Here is a 25,704-nt window from a genome sequence, read left to right on the forward strand (position 1 = left end):
TGATACATTGTTATGCCAAACAGAATCAAATGATTTCATAGACAGACTTCTCTTCCAGCTTTGAAAGGGCTATCAAATACAAATCTTTAAGGAACCATTTATTTGAATACTATCTGTAATCCTGAAAGGATTTATTTTGTTCCAAGATTCCTTGTAGCAGGAGTAGGCACTTAGGACATGGACATCTTTAAGCACAGTCAACTCTGGAAAAATCTCCTGTAATTCCAGCAACTGCTTTGACACTGCCTTCTCAATTCTGCAGGAAAAGAAACTGTTGGAAGACAGAATGTCTGAATTTACAACGAACCTGACAGAGGAAGAGGAGAAATCTAAGAGTTTAGCCAAACTCAAGAATAAGCATGAGGCCATGATCACAGACCTTGAAGGTGGTTTTGGTTTTGTTTTTTTAAAGGCAGATCCTGCAAAGGACTTGTCTGTTTAGTTTTAGGTGGTTTCTTGTTAAAATTTGTTGAACTTGACAGTTTAGTTTCTAGAGTTTTAGTCCTCCCCAGTTTCTGAGGGGTTAAAAATTAGTCTATAGTGTGTATGCCATTGATCGGTTTGATGGAGCTGTTCAGTGGCTGGTTGAAGGTTATGTGCCTTGTCATCTGAGCCCTTGATCTAAATAAAAATCCTCTCCAAAGCAGCAGGCCAATGGAGAAGAGAGGCTGGTTCTCTTTCTTCTCCTGCTGTGGAAGTGTTTCCACTTTTCTACTTCCAGCAGCATCAATCTGTCAGGGTTAGTCCTGTTTCTGATATCCTGTTTGCACAAGTTCTTCAGAGTTCAAGCTAGAGGCACTTCATCTGGAAACTGCCCAGGTTAACGCAGCAGGAGCCAGCCTATTTCATGTCAGTAAAGGGAGAGCAGACCTTGCGTTCAGCATCACTTAATGAGTGCTTCTGCGTGTGTGGTGTGGGTGTTGGGAGAGACTGGCATTTTGCTGGCATTGTTTATTACAGTGAAAGGGGGAAGGAGGTTTGGCTGTAAGATGAGGGAAAGGGAAATTGCCCAGATATGTTTTGAGGGCAAAATATGGGGGCAGTTACATGTATAGGTCCTGACAGAATAATGCAGTCCAGCTATGGTTTGGACAGTTGTATAATTAGGAAGGAAACTATTGCTTAAATAACTTTATTTTCTGTGCTCATACAATATTCTTTGAGTATGTGTCATCCGTGTAACTTAATGTGTCCCCATCTCCATCAGAACGTCTGCGACGTGAAGAAAAGCAGAGGCAAGAATTGGAAAAGACTCGTCGAAAGCTTGAAGGAGACTCCAGTGATCTGCATGACCAGATTGCTGAGCTGCAGGCTCAGATTGCAGAACTCAAAATGCAGCTGGCCAAAAAGGAAGAGGAACTGCAGGCAGCCTTAGCTAGGTGAGAACCTGGCCTGTGGGGTTCAGGGACCACCAGGTTGGGAAGTATTTCTTGTCTTGTGTCACTTTGGAATAGGGACTAAATAGAATCTGTGGCTGTTGTATTTCAGCCCATGGACTGTTAAGATCCATGTCCTTGGCATCAGAGTTCTTTGGCTGCTGCTCACTGCCACATGCTCTGTACAGAGCTAAACTATGAATGTAATGTGCACTGCACACGTTTTACTGGAGCAGTAAGATTTCAGAGGGGGTTAAATAGTGGCAACACATTGTCTCTCTGGTAGTTGCTATTATTCATCTATTCAGTAAAGTGTCCAATTTCCAATGTAAAATGGTGCTTTCTCTTCTGCTTTCTTCTGTTGTCAGTCTTTCTCTGTCCCCTTCTTTAAGGTAAGTAATCGTGCTCTCTCAAGTATTGGGAAATAGAACTTAGAATTTGTAGATGATATATGGATCAAAGTTTGAATGTAATATTGTAGAGCTGATCATTCTTGGTAGGACAGGTGGTTTTATTTTACATATGGTTTAAATCTGACTCTGATCAGAACCCTATGTTGAACACAGGGTGGAAGAAGAGGCAGCTCAGAAGAACATGGCCCTGAAAAAGATCAGGGAACTCGAATCCCAGATTACTGAACTGCAGGAAGACCTGGAGTCAGAGAGAGCATTCAGGAATAAAGCTGAAAAGCAAAAACGGGATCTGGGAGAAGAGCTGGAAGCATTGAAAACAGAGCTAGAGGACACACTAGATTCTACAGCTGCTCAGCAAGAGCTCAGGTAACTCAAACATGTAGCTATGTTGTCTTACTTGGTTTTGACTTTCTTAATAAATGCTGTCACATCTAGTCTCTGACCAAAGCAAGTCTTTGCCTCAGTGATTACAGAAGGAGGTAGTGTGCAAGCTGTAGTCAAGACTGCATTACCTCACCTGATGTAAGAAGGTTAACTTGCTCCCTTACCATAGTGTATGAAAGTTTCAGGGGTATCGCTAACTTTCAGGCTATTACTTTTTAGGCTGGAAGTAATGCTGCCAACTTGCGCTTAAGAAGGGTGCAATGCTGAGTTCTAACTTTGAAAAGTGTCTTTATAGCTTGTAGGGCTAAACAGACCTTGGCATTTTTCTTGCCTTAGGGATGCTGTCGGTGGATATATCTATCTGTTTGATTCTCTCCTTGGCATCTAAATGGAATTTGTGAATTTCGCAGGTCAAAGAGAGAACAAGAAGTAACGGTTTTGAAGAAGACCCTTGAAGATGAGGCAAAGACTCATGAGGCTCAAATCCAAGAGATGAGACAGAAACATTCTCAAGCTATTGAAGAGCTGGCAGAGCAGTTAGAACAAACCAAACGGGTATGTGGAACAGAAAACACAAGGCCAGAGCAGTCAGCCTCCCTGAAATGATAGCTGCTCTGTGACCGTGTCTTAAAGCTGCAGAAGAACATGAAGTGTTCGTGATACTAGGCTTCTGATACATGTGCTCTTCTTCCCTTGGTAGATAATTTTTCACTATGAAGCATATATGAAGTTGTTTTAAATAGTTGCATTCATTCTTTTTTTCCCATCAGGCATGTTACACTGCATAGCCAAGACATTCTTCTCACTGCTAGCACTTGCTGACTTCTACAACCTTTCATTTGAAAATCTGATGGTGCAAGACTATCTCCTGTATTGTTGTCTTGTCTGATTGTTAGATTGTCTCCTGCTTATCAGTGGCAGGCTGTTAAATTGTTTTTTCTGAGTAAGGAGTCTACAACTTAGCTGCTAAACATGCAACATTAGCTTGCTTGTTAGAAAAAAAAATACTCAGTGGAAGGATCCTGCCATATCTAAAGTCTGAGGGGTTTTTCTGTTGGTTTTTTTTTTTCTCTTCAGGTGAAAGCAAATCTTGAAAAAGCAAAACAAGCTCTGGAAAGTGAGAGGGCTGAACTGTCCAATGAGGTGAAGGTTCTTCTGCAGGGCAAAGGGGATGCTGAGCACAAACGGAAAAAAGTAGATGCTCAGCTCCAGGAATTGCAGGTGAAATTTACAGAAGGTGAAAGAGTGAAGACTGAACTGGCAGAGAGGGTTAACAAATTGCAGGTGAGTGGCATGGGTTTTTCTTAGCTTCTGCTTCAGCTGAGGACTAGAGAGAAAAGGTTGTAGGATGGTACCTCCCCATAGCTAGTTCAAAAATCTTGTTCCTCCTGAGGATAAAGTTCCTACAGAAAGCAAATTCACAGTTTGCTTCTCAAGGACTATGCAAACTCCTTAACTCATTGCCAGGGCAGAACATTTGGATTGATGTTGCATATCATGAGCAGCCCTGAGAAGGTGAAGTAACCAGTTGCCATTTGAATTTTGTAAGCCTTAAAGTATCAGCATGTCTGCTCCCCTTCAGCATGCAGCGGTTTGTACAGTACAGTTCTGTAAACATTCAGCTGCTTCTGAACCTAGAGTGGCACAGACTGATGATTGTGTAACCAATTTGGAACACAGTGTCTTGAAGCTTTGTAATGTGGTTGATGGTGATGAGGGGTGGCTCAAGGGTGATGTGGAAATTTAGGAACAACGAATCCCTTTGATTCACACAGAGCATTGTCTTCTGCCTTCTCCTTTATGGAGGGTTGTTGTTAAAAATTGAGCATTACCAGTGCATGTACTATCTTTTGGAGTGTGAAAATGTAATTTGGAGACTCTAGATACAGTCCTGATGCAGATAATATAAAATAGAAGAGAGTTAGTTTAATAGAAGCTCTTAGAATTCTTGCCAGGCTGCCTAAAATCTCATACAGGCCTTAAAGAAACCAAACCAACCAAAACAGAAGGCGGCTGCAACAGAGTGATCCCAAATAGAAATCTCTTGTTGACTTCTCATATTTCATCCCTGGGACTTTGGAAGTGATGCATTCATTCCCCTGAGAGATCATACACATGCCTTACTGTTGAGAGGTGCCTCAGTTTTCACTTTTGGGTCTTGTAGCTGCTCACCTGTTCCTGGCTTTGTTTTTGCTGATGCATTTAATAACTGATACTCTCATCTCTCCTTCAGGTTGAGTTGGACAATGTCACAGGTCTTTTGAACCAGTCTGACAGCAAATCAATCAAATTAGCAAAGGACTTTTCTGCTTTGGAATCACAGCTTCAGGATACACAGGTGAGAGCTTTGGAAGCCAAGGCATCTATGTGGTGCAGCCAGTGTCTGTTACAAAATCTTGAAGTGAGAAATCACTCTGGGCACCGTTAAATACTGGATATACAACACTTCAGAGGATTGAGTCTGGCTTTTTTTTGCTAAGGGCTTATATGGCATTGTATTGAGAGCATTTCTACAGAAACAAACTCTTTATATTCCTTTGGCTTTCTCAGTATGTGGAACGTATGCAACTTTCCCTGTCTTAGATTTAGAAGTCCTCCTTTATTACCTTTCCACGTGAGAGCTCTTTAATGCTAAAACTGCACTGGAATGCTAGGTTCTTGCTTGAGATGTTCATAGTCAGCATGTGACAGAGGTTTTGTGTGTGTGATTTCTGGTAAATTTGTTAAGCAGAAAGTTTTATTTCCCAGTGGATGTTGGGAAAGTGATAGATTCAAATAATTTGGTACTTTTTCAGGAAAAAAAAAATCATGCTTAGTCTTATACTTTGAGATAAAACCACTATTTACAGTTAATAAAATATGACTCTTTTGGTAAGATACCAAACAGAATGTTGGAAGGGACAGGAAGAGTGCACCAAACCTAAGATAGTACGTAACCTTGAACAGTCATTGAGGTTCTGTCTGCTTATTACTCTTTTTGAAAAACAGACTAGTGCCCAATACAAAAAATTATGCACTAGTTTGAAGACTGGTGTTATTAGTCTCTACAGATCCTTCAGCTCAAGCACTGGCAGCGTAAGTCAATAAATGTTGTTGCTAAATGACCAGTGTCTTACAATTCTAAGACCAACGTTGTTTTTAACCATGCTAAATCACTTCAGCGTGTTGTCTGTTTCTTTGATACTTGAATATGAGAAAGTCGCATAGCAAAGTACAGACACGCTGTTGTTGGGAAAGGTTTTCATGCTTTGTGTGCTACTCTGAGGACTCCAGAAAGGACTGTGGACGGCTCGTGTAATGAAGTAATATCCTTTAATCATTAGCGTGTACAAGAGAGTAGGACCCTTCTGAATATTTTGTTTCTATACAGACTCACTGGAAGACAATTATTAAAATTCCGTCTTTGGTTGTCTTATCTGTGAAACAAGTTGCATACTTAAACTCAGCTTCAGAAGTACTCATTCTGGAGAGAGTGGGTGAGGACTGTGAGCCTTTAAAGCCAAGGAGCAGTGCTGAATTCCACTGGGGTGTTTGCTTTATAGGAGCTGCTGCAGGAGGAGACTCGCCTCAAACTGAGTCTCAGCACTAAGCTGAAGCAAATGGAGGATGAGAAGAACAGTTTCAAAGAGCAGCTGGAAGAAGAAGAGGAGGCAAAGAGAAACCTGGAGAAACAGATCTCTGTTCTTCAGCAACAGGTACAGTCTCAGCATCCCGTAAACCAATGACTTTTGAGAGGAAGCATAAGCGCAGGCCTGTCTTGAAGGAAGTAAAACATAAATGCAGAATTGACTTCTAGTAGCAGAACCTTTCCTGGGAAAGGGTGATCCTGCTGATTTGGGTGAGAGAGGAAATGAAGAGGTCTCCGATGATAATCGTACAAACCGCTTGTAGGTTTCTACCCAGGAATTCCTTTGGGAATTCAGTCATATAGTATTTTTTTTTTTTTGGGGGGTGGGGGGTGTAAAAACTTCAAAATGAGCAGACATATTTCCTCAACTTCTGGTGTCAGTAAACTACATATAGCATTATCTGTAGCGAGGCTTCACATGCGATCTTTTCTGTCCTTCAGGCAATAGATGCAAAGAAGAAGATGGATGATGGTCTGGGCTGCCTTGAGTTAGCAGAGGAAGCCAGGAAGAAGCTGCAGAAGGACTTGGAGGGCTTGAGCCAGCGTTACGAAGAGAAGACAGCTGCGTATGACAAGCTGGAAAAAACAAAGACCCGCCTGCAGCAAGAGCTGGATGACCTCACTGTGGACCTGGATCATCAGCGGCAGATCGTTTCCAACTTAGAGAAGAAGCAGAAGAAGTTTGATCAGGTATGACTTCAGTCACTGGGCATTCAGTAGGTGTGTCTTATTGACAGGTCTGCCTTAAGAATATCTAAGCAATGCTGCTTGGAGAATGTATATTTATTTCTGAACTACAACATAGCATATGGAGTGGAGAAACAAACTTTCGTAGAAGTAAATTAATTCTGTTCCATGCATAAGAAGTGTAGTGATGCTCCTTTTCCCAAAGGGATAACATTTATATCAAGACTAAGATCAAGTTTGAAGTGTTGTTTGCAGATCATCTTTAAGAGAAAGTTGGAAGTAATAGGTTGGAGGCCCAAGGGAATCAGAGGTTTGTTCATTTGGGGTCAGCACAGTTATTAAAGGTGGGATGGCACGCTTCATTCTTGAAGCTGCATTTTCTTGGTTCCTTCTATCCATGGCAGAACATTATTAGGAAGGCACTAATGAAAAGATGCGTGTTTACCTTGTTAGAAAATTGTCAGTAATTTCTCAGAATACTGATGCTGTGCTCTTGTAGCTATTGGCAGAGGAGAAGAACATCTCTGCCAAGTATGCAGAAGAACGGGACCGTGCTGAGGCAGAAGCCCGTGAGAAGGAGACTAAGGCACTCTCCCTGGCCAGAAACCTGGAAGAAGCCATAGAGCAGAAAGCTGAGCTGGAACGAATCAATAAGCAGTTCCGCGCAGAGATGGAAGACCTTATGAGTTCAAAGGATGATGTTGGGAAAAGTGTAAGTATGAAGTTAAAGTATCTGGGCAGGAAATGTCACAGAGGTGATACTCTTAGTTTAATACTGAAAAAAGCTTTACGCTAGTGTGAACACAGAGGAATGTAGTAGGGAATACTGGACACATTGTAAGTTTGTGAATGTTATGTTTCTATTACATTAGTAAGTGAGAAAGATGGAAGAGCCTGGAAATTACCCAAATGAGATAGTCATGAACTGAAAATTAGCTGGTATCATTGTGGCAGAGATGAAGGTATGATGTGAGCCTGATATGTAAAATACCAGGATTAGGTAGGCAATGGAAGACAGTACCCCCAGTATTTCAAGATAAAAAATGTTGTTATAAGCAGGAAGGAAAAGAAAAAATTCAGAGGCTAAAAAGCTGTTGTGGTTTAACTCAGCAGGCAGCTGAAACAACCACACAGCTGTTCGCTTACTCCCCCCACCCAGTGGGATGGGGGAGAGAATAGGAAAAAATTAAACTTGTGGGTTGAGATAAAGACAGTTTAATAGGACAGAAAAGGCAGAAAATAATGATGATGATGATGATGATGATAAAAGAATGTACAAAACAAGTGATGCACAGCACAATTGCTTGCCACTCAGAGCTGATGCTCAGCTTGTTCCTGAGCCGTGCCACCTGCCGGCCCACTCCCCAGTTACATACTGAGCATGACGTCATGTGGTATAGAATATCCCTTTGGCCAGTCTGGGTCAGCTGTCCTGGCTGCGCCCCCTCCCAGCTTCTTGGGCACCCGCTGCCTTCTCATTGGCAGGGCAGTATGAGAAGCTGAAAAGTCCTTGACTGCTTGGAAACAACTAAAACATCAGTGTGTTATCATCAACATTATCCTCTTCCTAAATCCAAATCACAGCACTACACCAGCTGCTAGGAAGAAAATTAACTCCATCCCAGCCAAAACTAGGACAAAATTGTTTTCTTGAATTCTGTCGGAACCAGAGGTGTCCAGCTCTGCTAAGTCTGAGTAGGTCAGGACTGGGCTAACAAATGCTTTTCTGTTTCTCCCCACCACCACACATGCATGACCAGAACTAATAGGTAATGGTGATTCACACTGGCAGCTTACGAGCAGCTGGCTTTGAGGAATGTCTCTGCCCTAATACAAGGGACAGATGCAGTGTTCTTGGACTACTTTGCTGTTAGCATAGGTGAAATTGTCTGCACTCTTTGAGGAAACCTCACATGTGGTACTGTGCTGTAGGTCCATGAGCTGGAGAAGGCTAAGCGAGCCCTGGAGCAGCAGGTGGAGGAGATGAAGACACAGCTGGAAGAGCTGGAGGATGAACTGCAGGCCACAGAGGATGCTAAACTGCGGCTAGAAGTGAACCAACAGGCCATGAAGGCACAGTTTGACCGGGACCTCCAGGGACGTGATGAACAGAATGAAGAGAAGAAGAAACAGCTGATTAGACAAGTAAGAATTGCTCTGTAAATCCTGAAAGTGTTCCATACACAAAGGCACTTGTGTCCAAAGATAGACAGACAGTGCCAATCCACAGATTCTTGTTAATGGTAACTCTCCAGGCAGCGCTGCAAAGCTGTGAAAGACTTTCCCCTTTGCGTGCATGATTGTTCAAACAGCCTTTGTATATCAAAGGAACCCATGTAGCTTTATTAGTGAGGAATGTTAGCCCCATCCCCCTGCCAGGAGGGATGAAAGTAAGTCACATGCTTGCACTTAGGTACAGTTTGAAAGGGGGATGCAAAGAGTAGCTGTGAGGAAATCAAGGACCTGAAACACTGATGCCTGTATTTATCCTAACAGGTGCGGGAGATGGAGGTGGAATTGGAAGATGAACGAAAACAGCGCTCCATTGCTGTGGCTGCCAGGAAGAAGCTAGAGATGGACCTGAAGGATTTGGAAAGCCATATAGACACTGCTAACAAGAATCGGGAAGAAGCCATCAAGCAGCTCCGCAAACTGCAGGTGAGAAGCTGCAATCGTTTTAGCTGTCAGTGTAGAGCATTTACCCAGGGAAATGGGATACAAGATTTCACCTCATGAGAACCATGCATCAGTGTCACAAGAGCAGCAAAGCCTTGTAGCAATTTACCACAACAGATTTATTGGCATTTCAAACATCCTTCTAACCCTGATCTGCCTGTTTAACTCCCTGGGAGATAAGCTGTAGGGAAAGTCCACTCTAATGCTTGCCTCATGTCAGTGTTTTTGCAAAGGATTATGGAGCTGCAAAGCTAGAAGGACTTAAATATCATTTAGGCCTTCTTCTGCCCCAAGAAAGTTCTGTTAGGAAAAACTCCAAATCCTCCCCACACTGTCCATTCCATTGCTTCATTAGAAAGCTTCCTGTACCCTCCCTTCCCCCGTCCTTATATCTGACAAGATTTTATTTTTTTTTCTGCAATTCAAGCAGTCCTGTTTGCTTCCATTGCTGATACTCCTCATTAGCTGTGAAATGGTAAAAGGATGATTCCTTTTGTTTTTACAGCAACCTTTTTGGCAGCTGAAGGTGAATGAATCCCTGTTTCGGTTTTCCCTCCATGTTTCCCGTAAGACAAACAAACCCAATTTGTTAATGTGGATGCTCTGAAATTCATCCTTTTTTGTTCTCCTTTTTCAGGCACAGATGAAGGATTACATGCGGGAACTGGAGGACACGCGTACTTCCAGAGAAGAGATCTTGGCACAGGCCAAAGAAAATGAGAAGAAGTTGAAGAGCATGGAGGCAGAGATGATCCAGTTGCAGGAGGTAATGGAATGTGCATGCAAGTCAAGGGTTTGTTCATTTTCTTTGGCCAAGAACTAAGTGTAGCAGTCTAAGCTCGAGTAGTTATTTCCTTTCTTTTGTACTTTTAGCTCTGCTCAAATATGAGGTCCCCTTCAAAATGCAGAATTTGGCCCTTTCTTGACAGCTGTGATAGGAGTGTGCAAAACAAGGGAAGCCGTGGGGTGGGTGGGGAACAGACCACGTCTTATAATTAAGTCTGGATCTAGCTAGAGACCATACCACCCATTACCAGTAACTACTTTTTCCTATGCTGCATTAATTGGTAGCTTCCCATTGGATCACTGACCGTCTCCTTTTCATTCCAGGAACTTGCAGCTGCTGAGCGTGCCAAGCGCCAGGCCCAGCAAGAAAGGGATGAGCTGGCTGATGAGATTGCCAACAACAGTGGTAAAGGGTGAGTAATGTTCCCTGTTTAAGGGTGGAGGAGCTGGTTTGAGAAAATACATTGCAGGCTGTTATTTTTAGGTAGACTGCAGCACGCACTCTATCCCCTCTGCTCTTGAAAGACTGAACTTATTTTGTAAAAATTAGAAGTGGTGAATTATTCCCAAGGTGTTAATGCCACCAACACTGCTTTAATGATTGTGTCCTTGTAGAGCACTGGCCATGGAGGAAAAGAGACGCCTGGAGGCCCGGATAGCTCAGCTGGAGGAGGAGTTAGAAGAAGAACAGGGCAACACAGAGATAATCAATGACCGGCTCAAGAAGGCAAATCTTCAGGTACCTGTTCAGGCTGTGTGTGCCAGTAGGGGTTCTCCAGTCCGTGTAAAATGTCACACTGCACTCTGAGTAATGCCAGCCACTGCTTTGTGTACGGTTCAGGCCCTCAGAAATCCATAGGTGCAAGCAAGACAAAACACCTGAATACCGCAATACAGAAAATAGGGTGGGCAGTCAGAGCTGATGTTAACTCACAGGTTTTGATCGTTTAAATCGTTGGGTAGCTGGAACAGTCTCCCAAGTTTATTAGAAAAAAAAAACCTCCACAACTCCCAGTCCCTTTTTTCTGCATTAAGGGATTATGAGAAAGATGATCTGTAGCACGCAGCTCCAACTTGGCATGCTGAACAGTGCCACAATGTGTTTGGAAAATTACTTTTCTGCCAGTTCTATGCTTCTTGAAATGGACTAACCATATGGAATTTGTTAGGCTGCTATAGAAACCATGATCTTAATCTGCCTGTTCTCTTGCCATATTTTATCTGCCCAACTTTGAGAGTCAAACATTTTGTTTTCTTAGCACTCCAAAGCCAAGGAGCTATGCTGATGGTTTTCCAAATGGCTTGTTTGCTCTGGTGGATGACAGCACAGTTGTCTACTTGGTTGACTGTCACCCAGAGTCCTGGCTTGGAAGTGGACTGAGTTCTTACCCTTTCACCTGTGAAAGTCAGCATTTTTAAGCTGCTGCTTTGTAGTGGAAGTAGGCAGACGGCAAATAAATGATAAATTAGTAAAGCACATGGATTGGATCCACTTGCCTCAGGATTTTTGTAATTCACTGAGACTGATAATTACTGCGTTAAGTGCCAAACCATGGCCTTTGTCACAGAGAGCAGTGTATGTGATTGGCAAATTTAGCCCTAAGAGGAGGTTGATAAACCTGTTATTCAAGGAATTACTTTGAAAAATCTGGGTAAACTAAGATATTTTAAGTGCCTGCCTACAGACAGCTCCCTCTGCATCAGAGTTATTCCAGGTATTCAGCTCACCCTGAGGGTCCTTTTTCTTTGCATGTCAGCATGTGTCTGAGAAATAAATCAGCCTTTCAGGCTGGAGCGCTTGATATGCTACTTCTCTCTGCAGATTGATCAGATGAATGCCGACCTGAATGCTGAGCGTAGCAACGCACAGAAGAATGAGAACGCTCGCCAGCAGATGGAGCGCCAGAACAAGGAGCTTAAGCTTAAACTGCAGGAGATGGAGAGTGCTGTAAAGTCCAAGTACAAGGCTACCATCACAGCCTTGGAAGCAAAGATAGCGCAGCTGGAAGAGCAGTTGGACATGGAGACAAAGTATGTCCTAGCAGAAACTCTGTCTGCCTTACAAGCCTCCACCCACTCTGGGGTTTTAAGGTCTTCTGATTTGTCCAAGTGAGGGCTTCATCCTAGATATACTGGGTAGTACAGAAGTAAGATCCTGGCAAACCTTCCTTGTTTTTCACTGTAGAGACTTCTAGCTTCTTTCAGATATAACCACTCCTAACACTGCAGCTGTGATACTCTTGCTGCCCCTCTGTAGCTTCGTATCTGTGTGACATCACTGCCTTTTAGTAATTTCTGGGAAACATTGCGTCCCATCCCCTTTTTTTCTAAGTTAGGAGGATTTCTGCTATCTCTTCTTGTTTCTAACTTGCCCATGTCAAGTCGTCTTGTTGGGGACAACAAGAGATAAGTTCTTGCCTGATCATCACTGTATTTCTGTGTAGGGAGCGCCAGGCTGCCAGCAAGCAGGTGCGCCGTGCCGAGAAGAAGCTGAAAGATATCTTGCTGCAGGTGGATGACGAGAGGCGTAACGCTGAGCAATTCAAAGATCAGGTGTGTATAGTTACCTGTGGCATTAGTGAGTTTTCTGGTGGGAGGACTTTCCTTCTATGACCAAGGCATTGTCTGCATCTAAGAGGGCTCTAGCATTAACCTTCCTATGGATTTCTCTTCTTTTCCCTCATGGTGATAATTACAAGATAATACAGATGAAAATGTACTGCTTTTAAGGAAAAGCTTGGAGCTGTCAAGTCCTAGGCAGCTCCCTTCAGGAAGGGAAGAGAGGGCTTTGGGAGCTGGTCTTTGCTTCTCTAATTACCATGCTGTAACCCTGGGGAAACACTGATCTCTCTCTCCCATACACGCTCAGGCGGACAAGGCAAACATGCGCTTGAAGCAGCTGAAACGCCAGCTTGAGGAGGCAGAAGAGGAGGCCCAGCGAGCCAATGCATCCCGTAGGAAGCTCCAGCGTGAGCTGGAGGATGCCACTGAAACAGCTGATGCAATGAATAGAGAAGTCAGCTCCCTGAAGAGCAAACTCAGGTAAGGCGAGCATTTTGTGCAATACCTCGGCAGCCAGTCCAGCGTAGTCTTGTTGTAACTGCCCACAGCAAACAGTGCGGCCAGGTACTTCCTTGCCTCTTTCTAGAGCCTGCCTTGTCTAGTGAGTTCAGTGAAACCTTGTGTTGCTGACATACTGTCTGTCCTTCCCTAGGCGTGGGGACCTGCCGTTTGTCGTGACACGTCGAATTGTCAGGAAGGGTACAGGAGAGTGCTCCGATGAAGAAGTGGATGGCAAGGCTGATGCTGGTGATGCCAAAGCTACTGAATAAGTCCTCCCATTTGACCCAGGTTACACGCGATGGAGTGACCCATCCACCCTCCCCTCTTCCATTGGACTTTCAGCAAACCCTCTCCTCCTAAATTGGCTGGGGATCTGCAGAGCAAGCCCAGCTCTGTGTATCTGGAGCCATAGGGCATCTGTGTTCCTAGTTTCCTCCTCTTTCCAGTTTCCTAATCCTCTTTGTATTTAATGCCAAAGAGTCGGGGCTCTGAAATCTGACCAGCAGTTTGGCCGCTACAAAGGCCTGTAGAACTGTCTGTGCCACATCTGCTGGTGAATCCTTAACACAGTTTGGAGGGAGTGGGGTTAGGAAAAGATTATTTTTGCTGTAAATCTCCTTTTGTCTTTGATTCTAGCTGCAGGGAAGCTCCTTCCTGTATTCTTTCCCCTCCCTCTTCGTTTGCTTTCGGCAATCATGTTCAGTGACCTCAGACTTCTGCCTCTTTTAATCTGCCCACCCATGTGGTTTGGGAGCAGTTTCAGGAAAAACGGTGTGCTTTGGCCATGGCAATTTGCTCTTTCTTCTTTCACATGTTTCCAGGGAGGGGTGAAGAGGGAAGCTCCTCTCGGGACCAGTTACCTGGAGGACTTGCCAAAGTTGTCTTTTTTTTTTTCTTCTTTTTACTGTCTGGACAGATCTCTGAAGTGCAATGATGTCCTGTTAGTGTCTCTGCCTCTGAGCGGTTTCATCTAAGGTAGCGTGGACCAGTAGTTAATGACAGGCTGGGGAAGCAGAACAATGTCCTTGTGCTTGTCTGAGAATCTCTGGGGGACCAAATATATTTAATGGCAATAGACAGAATCTGGGGGAATTTCATAGGGTAGTGGGCACAGGGTGGGAATAAGGGGAGGGAAATCCCTTCTATTGACATGTCCAAGCCTCTTGCACCTGCTCTGTAACCAGGGGTTGGGATTAGTTATTGTGCACCATTGACTAAGAGTATATTAAAAACCCTTTAATCTGCACAGATATATGTAAGGCCTTTGTATCTCTCATAATAAGTAATTAAGAAAAAAATAAAGGTCTTTATCACTGCCTTTCTATTGGGACCATGGTTATATATAGATAGTCTTTACTTTTCTACACCGTACACTGGTTGCTGGATTTACCTGTATTCTTAACCATATTGTATATGCTGCATTTAGACCTACTTATGAGCGAAGTAAAAATAATTAAATATGAAGCGCCATACTGTATGCCTGAAGCGCTCTAAATGCAGGAGCCTCATGTCCCAATTGCTGTCACAAAAAAAAAAAAAATTTTTTTTTTATATAATAAAAGTGCCTTAGCATGTGCCTCAGCTGTGTGTCACCACTACAGTCAGTAATGGTTTACTGGTGCTCCACTGATGTTACCAATAAAGATTATCCATGTGCTGCAGTCCATGTGCGTGTGTTGCCATTCCCTCCTTCCCTACGCGTAGTGAAGACCGTACGCGTCATCTCTGAAGGTAACGGCTGTGGCATCGGAGCATCGACCTGGCCTGTCCGCAGTGCTGCCGAGTAACTCTCCGTAGCTGAAATCGGGTGTTGCAGTACCCGCGGTCTATCACTGGGGCAGCTGGCAGTGGCCAACACCAGGGATTTCGGAGGAAGGTAATTGCACCTTGTCTGCGTGCTTTCAGAGAGTTACCTATCCAAAACATGAGGCTGTGAGTTTGAGCCGAGCTAGTTCTGTTCTTCGCTTGAAGATGGTGTTTCGGAGTCTGTAACTAACAACTGCTGCAAACAAGCTCTCTTCTTCGCTTGTATTTCCAATCTCTGCAGTCACTGGAAAGTGAGGTTAGTAGAGGAGCTGAATAGATAAGTCTAGCAGTCTATTTCATCAATGGATTGGCAAAAATGCCTCTCACTCATCTTCCAGCTTGTCCCCAGAAAATCTACTTTTTGTAACATTTTTGCTAAAAATTGAATAAGGAACTTGTGGCCGTATTCATCTTCTTGTCCATGGCCCCTCAAACTGCCCCAGGTTCTCCTGTATTCCGGTGCCACAGCCACGGCATAAAAAGCCAGCAGCACCGGCATCTGATAACTATAACCTCACCCCTCTCATCCTGTGTTGGCAAAGATTTAAACCTTGATGAGAAAGTCTGAGTAAGAAGTTGCGGTCGCGGCTAGGCCCGACCCTGGGTGGGGGTGATGGGGAAGTAAGCGCTGGCGTGCACCGCGAGGGGTATGGCGCAGCCAGCAACTCCGGCTGCCCAGGCCAGTGCTGGCAAACCAGGAGCAGGGAGGGTGCAACTTAGAGTAAACTTCTTCTCGGGGGAGAACGTGTGTCTGACCAAAGGGTGGGATTTCTGTCTGAGCAAATGCTGAGAGGGGAAAAAGTCTTCTCATTAAGAAACTTAAGTGTAGGTAGTTTAATTAAAAATAAAAGAGGAGGGAGGGAAGCGCAGAAGGAGGAGACTTGAAGATTGACCATGCACGAGTGGGTGTAGTCACGCTAAGGGGTCAGCGTGAGCATGAACAACTACTGATGTGTGGCACAGGCTGCAGCTTTTGAAAGCCTGGCTAGGGACTAATGCATGAAGGGACAGAGGTGCGATCCTGACACGTGGAATACAGGCCCTGCTGTGCTGATGTCTTGTGTACACAGTTAAAAATGGGACTGGAGTTACTCTCGTCTGGGAGTTTACTGGGTTCAGATACTTCAATCTTCTTCCAAAGTGTTTTGCAGAAACATGCAGGGTATCTCTGTGAACAGCATGCCCTTTAAATTACATTAAAATGGCTTTCCCAGCATAGGAGCATCTTGAGCTAAGGCCAGCTGGCCAGGTGCTGCTGAGGTACAGAGCAGAACTACCCGAACACCTGTGTGCTGACAGGTGCTGACCCTTTTAAGCTGAGGCTGGTTTTTGTGCCCTTGGTGTTGCTGCATGTGAGCCAGTGTACAGCTTGGATGCTGCGCTGCCCTGTGCAAGATGGGAAGAGACTTGTCTTTTTTTTTTTTTTCTCCACTGGCACAGTACTTTCCTTCAACTTTTCACCTCTGTGCATCCCCATGGAAGGGCCGAAATTAGTCTCCCACAACATTTTCCACTTTGCAGAGTGCAACCTTGAGCTAGCAAGTTCTCGTGGCTCCAGGTTGGTTGCTCTGTGGATCTCCAGAGCTGCTCAATGCCTCACAGGTTTTCCCAAGATCTGAGGGACAGTCTGAGTAGGTAAGCGGTTACAAATGCTGTAATAAGCAACAGTGGGTAAGAGACTGAACTGGGACCTGACCCATGGGCCCTACAAGAGTGTTGCTCCTGGAAGGTGGTGCTAGAGTTCTGTCTGTTCCTTGCAAGATCCAACCTCAGAGCAGATCGCAGCGGGCATCAGAAGGGTCTGAATGAGAGGGAGCACGTGGATGTGGTTTCAGAAGATGCAAGAGCTGGTAGTAAAATTGATTTCAAACATTTCCACCCTTGCACCAGACCATTGTGCGGGCACAAAGGATCTGTAAACCAGATCATTAAATATAATAACTCTGGCTAAAAAAAAAATGGTAGTGGTGCAGGTTACGGTGTGGCACTTGCAGGCTCTTTTAAGATCAGAACCAAGGGGCAGAGCAATCGGCCCTCACAGCCTTAGGAAGGTGGAGGCAAATCGCTAAACCCACAGCATCGAGTCCTGCACCTAGAGCAGCGGAGCCCTCACCTGTTCCCTACAGCTTCTCCCAGGGCAGAGTGAAGACAGTGGCCATTAGAGCCAGTTCCAGCAGGGCTCCCAGCACAGCAGCCCTGACCTGCCAGGTTTAGGCAGAAGATTTAGCCCTCTTCTATTTCCTTCCCAAATTGTCTCAAGTACCACTTAATGTAAATGAAGAATCACTTTGTCAAAGCCGAGGGTGAAGATGAAATGCCTGTGGAGCTGGGATGCCTCAGTGCTGTGCACTGGAGGAAAACTGCAGCCTTCCCTGCCTGGGGGGTGAGAGAGGCCTCAGAGCAGGGGTTTGAGTGATCTGAAACTAACGTGCAGGCTGCTGCAGCCCAACTAGAGACCAGTGAGCAACAGGCCCCAGGGGCATTTAAAGCATTAATTGTTGTCCCGCGCTGTCCAGGAGCACCCGTTTGTGTGGATGCACAGCGTGCTGTGTGGCGCTTGCTGCGGGGAGGAATCTCTGGAGCTGGTGTGGGTCCCCCATCCTGGCCTGCTATGGGGCTTGTCTGGAAGCCCAGCCCTGAGAGCTGCTCATCCTGCTCGGGAGAGGCTTTGCCCCAGCCCTGCAAGTGAGATCCCAGCTGCCTGGCCTTCCTTGAAGGGCCTGGATCTGAGCTTTGCTGGGGGCATGTCCTTTTGAACCTTGCCTCTGAGCACAGCTGGAGACAGTATTCCCAGTTCCAGATAGCTAATACTAGTAGATGACTCTCTGCTGTTGGTCTGGACCTAGTTTTTCCTTCCCCTAATGTTCCAGCAGTGGGAGCGAAAGCAGAAGGAAAAAGAGAAAAGAAAAAAAAAACCCCACAACAAAAACCCCTGTAGTCCTAAATTTGTGACTCTCCCATCCTTGCTACTGTTTTGAGCCAGCGAGGCTGAGCAAAACAAACAGCTGAGCAGCAGTGCAGCAAGAGGAAAAGAAAACCACGAAACATCTCGAGCGATGATGGTCTGACACATCAGAGGTGCTGGAGTCCCTTCTCAAGCCAGATCCCTGCAGTGTAGCAGCCTCCCTCACGGAGGCTGGGGAGTGCTGCCCTATGGTGCTTTCAGTTTGGGTAAAATGTGCAGAGAAGGACTCTTTAAAGTCAATTAGGTAAAAGCATGGTCACCCTCTGGACTTGGGCACAAGGAGCATTTCAGGCAGGCTGCCTTCTCCTCTCACCTACGGTGGCTGAGGATGCATGCAGGCAGCAGAAGCGTGCGGGACGCGGTGCTGCCCGGGTGCACGTGTGCCCCGCGGGAGGGATCTGCCCTGGAGGTTTCGCTATTGCTCAGCACCCCCGCCCTAAGGAAGAACGAGGGAGGAAATGGAGAACTGATGATGATGGAGTGGCTGGCCTCGCAACGTCATGTTACTTGTAATGTGGTTGCATGCTGCTAATTAATATGGAATTATACTGTGGATGGCTTCATTCACTACAGTCTTAATTGACTTTTGATGGAAATTGTGCAGAGCCTCATGGAAAGGGGTTATGGCAGGGTGTATCACTCAGGATAAATGGATTGCTTCCTTAGGCACCTCTTTAGGAGCGGAGCCATCACTCAAATCCCTGACCTTGTGTAAGGCTGAGGCTGAAGTGGGGCTCTGTGGCCAGAAGAAGTCTCACTGGAGAGAGAGTGCTAGAGGAGGGGACTGGTGGTGGTCAGCTGAGAGATTTGCCTAGAAGCAGCGAGATGAACTGTGTGGCCGAGAGATGTGCTGACCAGCTGGCCCCGTAGGGCAGCCTACACCAGCTCTGTGGGTGAAGTGATGGCTCGAGGGAGGGGAAAAAAAAGAAAAAACAAGCCTTGGAGCTGTGATTGAAGAAATTTGCTTCCTGCTCTTCATTCCCACTGTATCCAGGGAAACATCTCCCTGTGTTGCCTTATAAAGAAATAGCATTGCACCAGAACCGAGCCCACCTTTCACTTTTCCTCCCCCAAACTCCTGGCATTGAGCGCTCCTGGTGCGGTGGCAAGGGAAGCATCCTTCCTTCTAACCCGAGTGCAAGAGCACTGAGCCAGCTTTGGCTGCCTCTTCCCTCCCAGACCACCCTTCCCAATCCTTGGCTGTCCCTGGGAAGAGAGAGGACCCTGGCAAAACCTCCCAGCCCTGCAGGCTGCTGGATGGATGCAGCCTCCCCAGGCTGCCCCACGGCCAGCGGGCATGTGTCGAAAGCTTGTTGTTTCATTTCCTTCTCAACACTTCCCCCCCAGGGGCTGAGAGGGGCATGGGCGCTGCGTGCTCTGTGCCAAATTCATCCTGGGTTGGAGCTGGCTCTTTCAGACCCTGTCTCTGCCTCCCAAAGCCTCCCCTGCAGCCGGTGCAGGTGCAAGGAGCTCATCCCCAGAGAAGATAGCGGCTCCGGTCTCAGGCAAGGCTCTCGGCTTGCGTAAGAAGTGCTAATGTTGTCGCTAGGAACTGCAGCAGGCTTTGAAGCAGAGGTATTGGCACAGCTAAAACAGGTTTTAACGAGGTAACACGCAGCCCAATTTGTTGTGTAGGCTTTTGATCCTTTCTGCTGTCGATGTAATTGCGTGCCATGCAGCTTGCAGCGAGCCGGCTCATCGTTTTCGGAAGCACGAGGCACCCAGCTGTCTCACCCTGATGTGTCCTTGTGGGTAAGGCACAGATAAAGCTCTTGATCAGCTTTTGCTTGAAGCCCAGCTCACCATTTCCCTCTCACCTGGGAAGTTTCTGGGAGGCGACTTCGAGGACATGGCTTATGCTCCAGCGAGGATCTGCAGTTCAGAACCCGTGGTGGGACCCACACGAGGAGAGGTGCCAGGTTTGTGCTGTCTGTGTTTACTCACGCCCTTGCTGTGAAGCTGAAGGGAGTTTATCTGCACCACATTTGCTCTCCTTTGCCAAGGGAAGTGCTCACTTCTCTGCTGCAGCCAGAGAGGTTGGTTCAGAGGAGCGATGGCCAGCACAGCTGGAAGGCCTGTTCCACTGGAGACCAATGTACAGCATCTCTACAGTGTAGGAGGAAACCTACACCAAGAGTAACAAACACCTCACCTATCCCCAGAGGCCGTTTGCCTGCACTGCTTCCCTGGGCAGAAGGTGAGGAAACCAGAGCTGTTGGAATAGAAAAGCTGGCGGGGTGGCTGGGCACGAGCACCTGCATTCGCAGGGCTGACTCGTGCGGGGCGTGCGTCCCCGCTGCCACTGACAGAAGTGTCGGGACACGGATGGGACGAGCGCAGGTGCTCCAGCCGCCGAGGATGCGGCGCCATGTGCAGTGTGGCCTGCAGGGCTGGTCCTCCCCTCGCAGGGTGTAGCACGGCCCTGGCGTAGCTCTGGGGGACACTGAGGATGAGCAGAGCCTGGTACTGTGTCCCCAAGAAGGAACCCAACTTGTTTGCTTTGTGCAGCGGATGAATGAGGGTTAGGGAGAAAATCACGGAGGGAGACCGGATCGCAGCTTCTCTGTGGCTCCTCTCATAACCCAGGAGCAGAGGTGTGTGATGGAAAGAGGAGGTGGGCACCCACGGCATGGACATGGGGCATGGCACGGGCGGAGCTGCATCCAGGATTATCGTGCAGGATCATCTGGAAATATTCTCTCTCCAAAGCCAGATTTCAAGGTCTTGGTCCCCTGGGCAGATAGAGCAGCCATTCCCTGCTCTGCTACCCGGGCTCTGACAGAGCAGTCCCCCAAATCCTCCCTCAGCATCCCCCCAGCACCTCTATTAGCTGTGCTATGGGAGGCCTGCTCTCCGTAGGGCTGCAGTACCTACAGCTCGCCCAGCAGGGAAGCTGCCTCATGACACCACCACGATCTATTAAAAGCTGCAAGATGATCAAAATAAACTGTCACGGGACATTCATACCAAACAAAAAGCACGAGCTGGACGACTTCATCTCCTAGGAAGGATAATCTATATTTGCAGGCAAGGGAGATGCCCTGAAGCCGGGGGGCGGTTGGGTGATGCTGGCGGGAGGCTCCCCAGACCCACTTCTCCATCCACAAGCAGTGTGTGGGCAGAAGTGTTGCTGCAGGCAGCTGACTCTGATTTCCCCATCGAGGAAAACCACTGGGGTGGAGGAAGGAAACATCCCGCAGCAGGCGCTGTGGTGGGAAGAGCTGGGGCTGGAAAAGCCGGTGCTCTCCTGGCCATGGAGAGGGGCCTGGGTGGGAGCCCGCGGGGCACCTCTCGGCCGCAGTCCAGCTTGCCGGGGCACGGGGTTGAGCCCTGTGCTGGTGTCTGTGGGGCAGGTGTATTTCGGAGGCCGGAAACTGCCCTGCCTGGCTCTTGCAGGCTTTTTTCTTTTTTTCCCTTTTTTTCCTCCTTTCCTCTCTTCTCTGAAGGCATCAAATGCTTTGATGCCAGAACCAGTCATAGCACAACATTTCACAGAAAATAAGAAAGAGGTGCTCGTGGCAATTCCTGCTCTGCAATTTGAACTTCTCTCCTCTTAAAAAAAAAAAAAAAAGAAAGAAAAAAGACAAACATTGATGGGAGAGTGAAAAATATAAAACCTGCCTTTAGCAAATGCTCACACTCATGACTGCAGCTGGGCACAGGCTTATGGAGAAGCTGTCAGGTAAAATTTGGGGACGTGTGGATCTGGTAAGGCCCTACTCCTAAGTTCCAGCCTTAGAGGATGGTGTGGAAATTGTGGATGGAGAATACTGGCCGTGACCGATGGACTGGGATACGTTTAACAAGTAAGTATCTCAGAGAACTAATAAAGAATAGTTTCAGCTGAAGAAATTCCTCGTGGGTTGAAAACTGGAGGAAGGGGATGAATTATCAATGATATAGCAGGTGAAAAGGGGTCGCTTTATTTATTTCCAAATCACAGCAAGACGCGATGTGTACTTACCTATGTTGATTATGAGCCCCGCTGAGCTTGATTATAATCTGCTCTCCTGGGCAGGCATGCTGTGCTCGGCGGCACGGAGGAAGTGCAAAAGCAATTTGTCTGTGCCAGGATGAAATGTGATTGCCGGCTGCACGCTGCAGCAGAGGCTTGTTTCCAAGGATCAGGGATCCCACACCTCTCGGCCAGGCTATGAGTGCTAAAGCACATGGGGGAAGTTTGTTTCAGCCGGTAATATTTTTGGGCCAGTTTCTGACTGTTTTGATGCTGTGACACCTAAACTGGTGTTTCGTCACAGCACAGAGCTGATAGTGTTAGGTGATCTTCTTCAAACGCAAGCTACGGCTTGATAACAGCTTTATATTAAATGGAGAGCTTTGCTATAAACTAATTCTAAAGCAGCAGCCCCGCAGAAGTAGATGAGCTGAAAACCACTTTAACAGTGGTTTTAGTTGGAGCTCAAGCAATTTATGAAAGGGATTACCTGGCGTGATGTCAGTGCTAGCAGAGGTCTGGGCTCAGTGACAGAGGATGGCCACGGGCAGCACGAGCAGGGATTCTGGGTATGCTGCGGAGGATTTTGGGTACGCCGCAGAGACCTCAGTGGGTGCTGGGGAAGAAGAGGGCTGAGCAGAGGCAGGGCAGCAAGCCCTCGGCTTGTGGGCTCACGGTCTTGGTGGCTCTGGAGCCTTCAACAAGGTTTTGGCAGTGGGGTTTGTGAGTTTGTGCCTGTTCACGATCTGAACCTCTGGCTCTCGTTTCTCCTCGTGTCCCTTCCCCTCCTAATGGCTCCCAATGGTTCCTGCTGCAGGAAAGGGGAGGAAAAGAAAACCCACAGAAGCTGAAGGATGCGGAGGGGGCTGCACCCTCCGAGGGGCCGGCTGGCTGGAGCAGACGCAGGGATGTTGGTGAGGGAGTCGCAGTGGGGGTGGGCACCCCCCACGCTTGGGTTCCCATCGGTCCAGGCCAGCAGGGAGCTGCGGAGGAGGGTGCAAGTCGAGGACATGACCCCAAATCCCCAGTGACCTTCAAACAGCAGGAGCCCAGAGGGTCCCTTGGGACCCAGTGTCTGGCACTGTGTATGGGGGGGGTGCAGAGCATCCCCCTCCAGGCGGGACAGGCAGCTGAGGAGGTGGAGGCCCTGGGAGAGGCACCGGTGAGGGGCGAGCAGCCTGCGTGCACAAAGCATCCCCCTGAAGGAGTAGAAAAGAGCAGTGCCGAGGCTTTCTTAAACCCTTACACGTATGTGCACGCATGTGGGTGTGCATACACGTACATATAACATATATGGGTGTAAACAGATGCATGTACGTAAGTTTGCATTAAGTAGAATGTGGACGTTGTTCAGGGTAATGTCCATCACATGAATATTGCAATTAACGTCTAAACACATACTGCAAAGTGAGGAAACTCAGTGTTGAGGTCAAATACAAAGTGTATTTGGTAAGGGTATTAGGGTAAGAGACAGACAGCTGAGGCACCCCCACAGGCTGATGGCTGGAGAATGGGAATCAAGGAGAGAAAAAGATACTGTGTCTTTAAGAATCACTGCAAGCGAGTCCAGGAGATAAAACCAAAGTGAATCCTCCAGAATGACATGGCTATAGCCTCGTACCACAATTAAATTTATTTAGGTGCCCTACCTGTGCATTCCCACTGCTCAGATTGCTTCCAGCTTTCCCCTCCGCCCTAAATTGCCTGAATTTATAGCACGTACTTGGGAGACTACAGCAGTTGCCCCATTCCACATTTAACCCATGTTACCCAAACCTCCTTAACTCCATCTCAGCACAACTCATGTGAAGGTAAGTGGTATTAATAAAATCTGAGGCGAGCCTCTGGAAGGAGTGGGCGATGGTAATCCTGAGTCATATAGCCGATTTGGCTGGCCCTTACAGCACAGGGCTGGTGTCCCCGGCCAGCTCCAGTGTCACTCAGGCAGGGATTTCCACCACGATTTTATCATTTGCTTTGCAGGGCTGTGGATATCCCCTTTTGAATTTTGCATGGGCTGGTAACGTTTTATTTTGGTTTGAATTTGTAGCCCCGCTCGCCTTCCAAACGGCTGTGCAGCAGGCAGGAATAGGAGAAGGGGCTGGAAAACATGACTAAATATGGCTGTGTTTCTGATTGCTACAGACTGCGGGATTAGCGGCCCCTTCTTGCCAGCAGCCACAGCTGAAGTTCCCAAGGTTTGAGGAGCACTGGGAAGAGCTCGGAACACCCTCCTTCACCCCCCCCCCCCCTTTTTTTTTTTTGTTTTCCACAGAGAAATCTGCAACCTATTGTCTGGGCGAGCAAACTTGGCACCCTCCAGCCGCCTATAAAATTGCATTAGGCGTTTATATTTCCTGTAGTGGATTATGTGTTGTCTGGATTTTGGATGATTCCGGGAGAGAGGGTTAGCTTTTATTTTTTTTTCTTTTTTTTCAGCGGGGGCTACAAATTGCATTTGAAATAATTTCATTTTCTTGGAGATAAGAGAGCGCTGGCAACTGGCAGAGCAGACGGACATATTCCAAGACAGATGTAGGCAGCTTCCCCTGCCTGCAACTTGCACAGGCGCTCTGGCCGTGCACACAAGGCACAGCCCTGATTCAGCCCGGCACCAGAGTACTCGCCTTGTCCAGAAGCGTGTCAATAACCTCATTGATTGCAATGATATTTCTCATGCTTAAAGTTAAGCGAGCGCTTAAATGTCACGCTGAATCACAAGAAAAGGATTTCGTCGCGCTGTCGTGGAGTCAGTTCTCTTGACCCAGCTGGCTCTGTGTTCGTGCACGCATCGGGTTTTTATGTGAACTCTTAGTATTTATCAGATGTAGCGTGTACAGGGGATTTTCTTTATAAACTAGGGTTTGCCTAACTTTGAAAATATCCTCTTGGCTTGTATGAAGAGTATGTATTGTGCTTTATCGACGTTTTCTAATTTGGATCTGAAGCCAAAGAGGCAGTAACTATTTCTAGAGTAGAGAAATCACATTTAAAAAAAAAGAAGTATGTTTTCAAACCTGATTTGAAATGTATGCCATATCAGCACCAAATAGCATGGTGAAAGGGTAAAATCAGACTGCAAGTGCTTACTGGTACAATGTTATCATAAATTCATGTAGCGCTTTTCTCTGCAAAGGAAAACACACAATCTAAGCGCTCAATTTTCTGATCATATTTATATGAGTAAGTAGTACGCATCTCATAGTCCCTCTGATGTGAATGCTGGACTACTGAATAGCCAGCAGGTGGAGTCATCTGTAATGTCTGTGTTGTGATCTGGAAAGTTGAATAAGTACGACTGGACACGTGGAAATTTCAGTTGAAAGTTGAGACCAAGGAAAATATGAGGAATGGAACTGGAAAACTCTGCAAAGAGGACACAAAGAGCTAAAACGTTAGCAGCAGAAGAGGAGGGGCCTGCAAAATGTTTGGAATAGCGAAAAGCTGGAGCAATCCTGGAAACACTCCTGTGGCTTGGATCCCGGGGCGTAATTCATGCTGTTGTAATTCGCACAGACGGCTGCCATCCCAAGGGAAGGCTCGAACAGCTGGGAAACATCAGGGTGTGGGCCTGCTTCAACCACACACCCTTTCTTTATCCCTGCATCAGTCACAGAAGTGAAAGGTGATACAGGGATTGCTGTAGAAAATATCTGCAAGCTATTCTCTGCCCTGGGAGATGGCTCCTCTTGCTAGTTGAGTCGTGTTAAAGACCAGCTGAGTTTGGCATTTTGTATATAACAATGCACTTTTAGATGCTTTTCAATAAACCGATTACGGAGAAAGAATCAGCCTTGACTCTAGAGATCAGCCATGTAGTAAATTGAATTGTAGCTAAAGGGCCCTAATAAACAGGGTGCTTCACTGAAAATGAACAGGAGTTACACGCTAACACCCGTTCTGTTTGCATGATGTCCCCAGCCACCACAGCGGGTGTTTTGCTTTGTCCTTCGCTCGGTCCCCGT

At 46.8% G+C, this 25,704-nt stretch overlaps 1 protein-coding gene across 1 annotated transcript in view; it reads left to right on the forward strand.

The window, feature by feature from the left end:
- MYH9 (myosin heavy chain 9) overlaps window positions 1-14,674 on the forward strand; it is a 71,643-nt gene extending 56,969 nt beyond the window's left edge. Inside the window, exons 24-41 of the mRNA XM_054813829.1 lie at window positions 263-386; window positions 1,208-1,379; window positions 1,943-2,155; window positions 2,584-2,728; window positions 3,251-3,457; window positions 4,407-4,511; window positions 5,716-5,868; window positions 6,243-6,491; window positions 6,988-7,200; window positions 8,421-8,633; window positions 8,985-9,146; window positions 9,802-9,930; window positions 10,275-10,363; window positions 10,566-10,689; window positions 11,773-11,981; window positions 12,395-12,503; window positions 12,820-12,992; window positions 13,165-14,674. Coding sequence (XP_054669804.1) covers window positions 263-386; window positions 1,208-1,379; window positions 1,943-2,155; window positions 2,584-2,728; window positions 3,251-3,457; window positions 4,407-4,511; window positions 5,716-5,868; window positions 6,243-6,491; window positions 6,988-7,200; window positions 8,421-8,633; window positions 8,985-9,146; window positions 9,802-9,930; window positions 10,275-10,363; window positions 10,566-10,689; window positions 11,773-11,981; window positions 12,395-12,503; window positions 12,820-12,992; window positions 13,165-13,282 — 2,907 coding nt within the window. The 3' untranslated portion in view covers window positions 13,283-14,674. The remainder of the gene's footprint in view (window positions 1-262; window positions 387-1,207; window positions 1,380-1,942; window positions 2,156-2,583; window positions 2,729-3,250; window positions 3,458-4,406; window positions 4,512-5,715; window positions 5,869-6,242; window positions 6,492-6,987; window positions 7,201-8,420; window positions 8,634-8,984; window positions 9,147-9,801; window positions 9,931-10,274; window positions 10,364-10,565; window positions 10,690-11,772; window positions 11,982-12,394; window positions 12,504-12,819; window positions 12,993-13,164) is intronic.
- The last annotated feature ends 11,030 nt before the right edge of the window (window positions 14,675-25,704 follow it).

This window comes from Grus americana, chromosome 1 (assembly GCF_028858705.1).
Source record: "Grus americana isolate bGruAme1 chromosome 1, bGruAme1.mat, whole genome shotgun sequence".
Lineage (NCBI taxonomy): Eukaryota > Metazoa > Chordata > Aves > Gruiformes > Gruidae > Grus > Grus americana.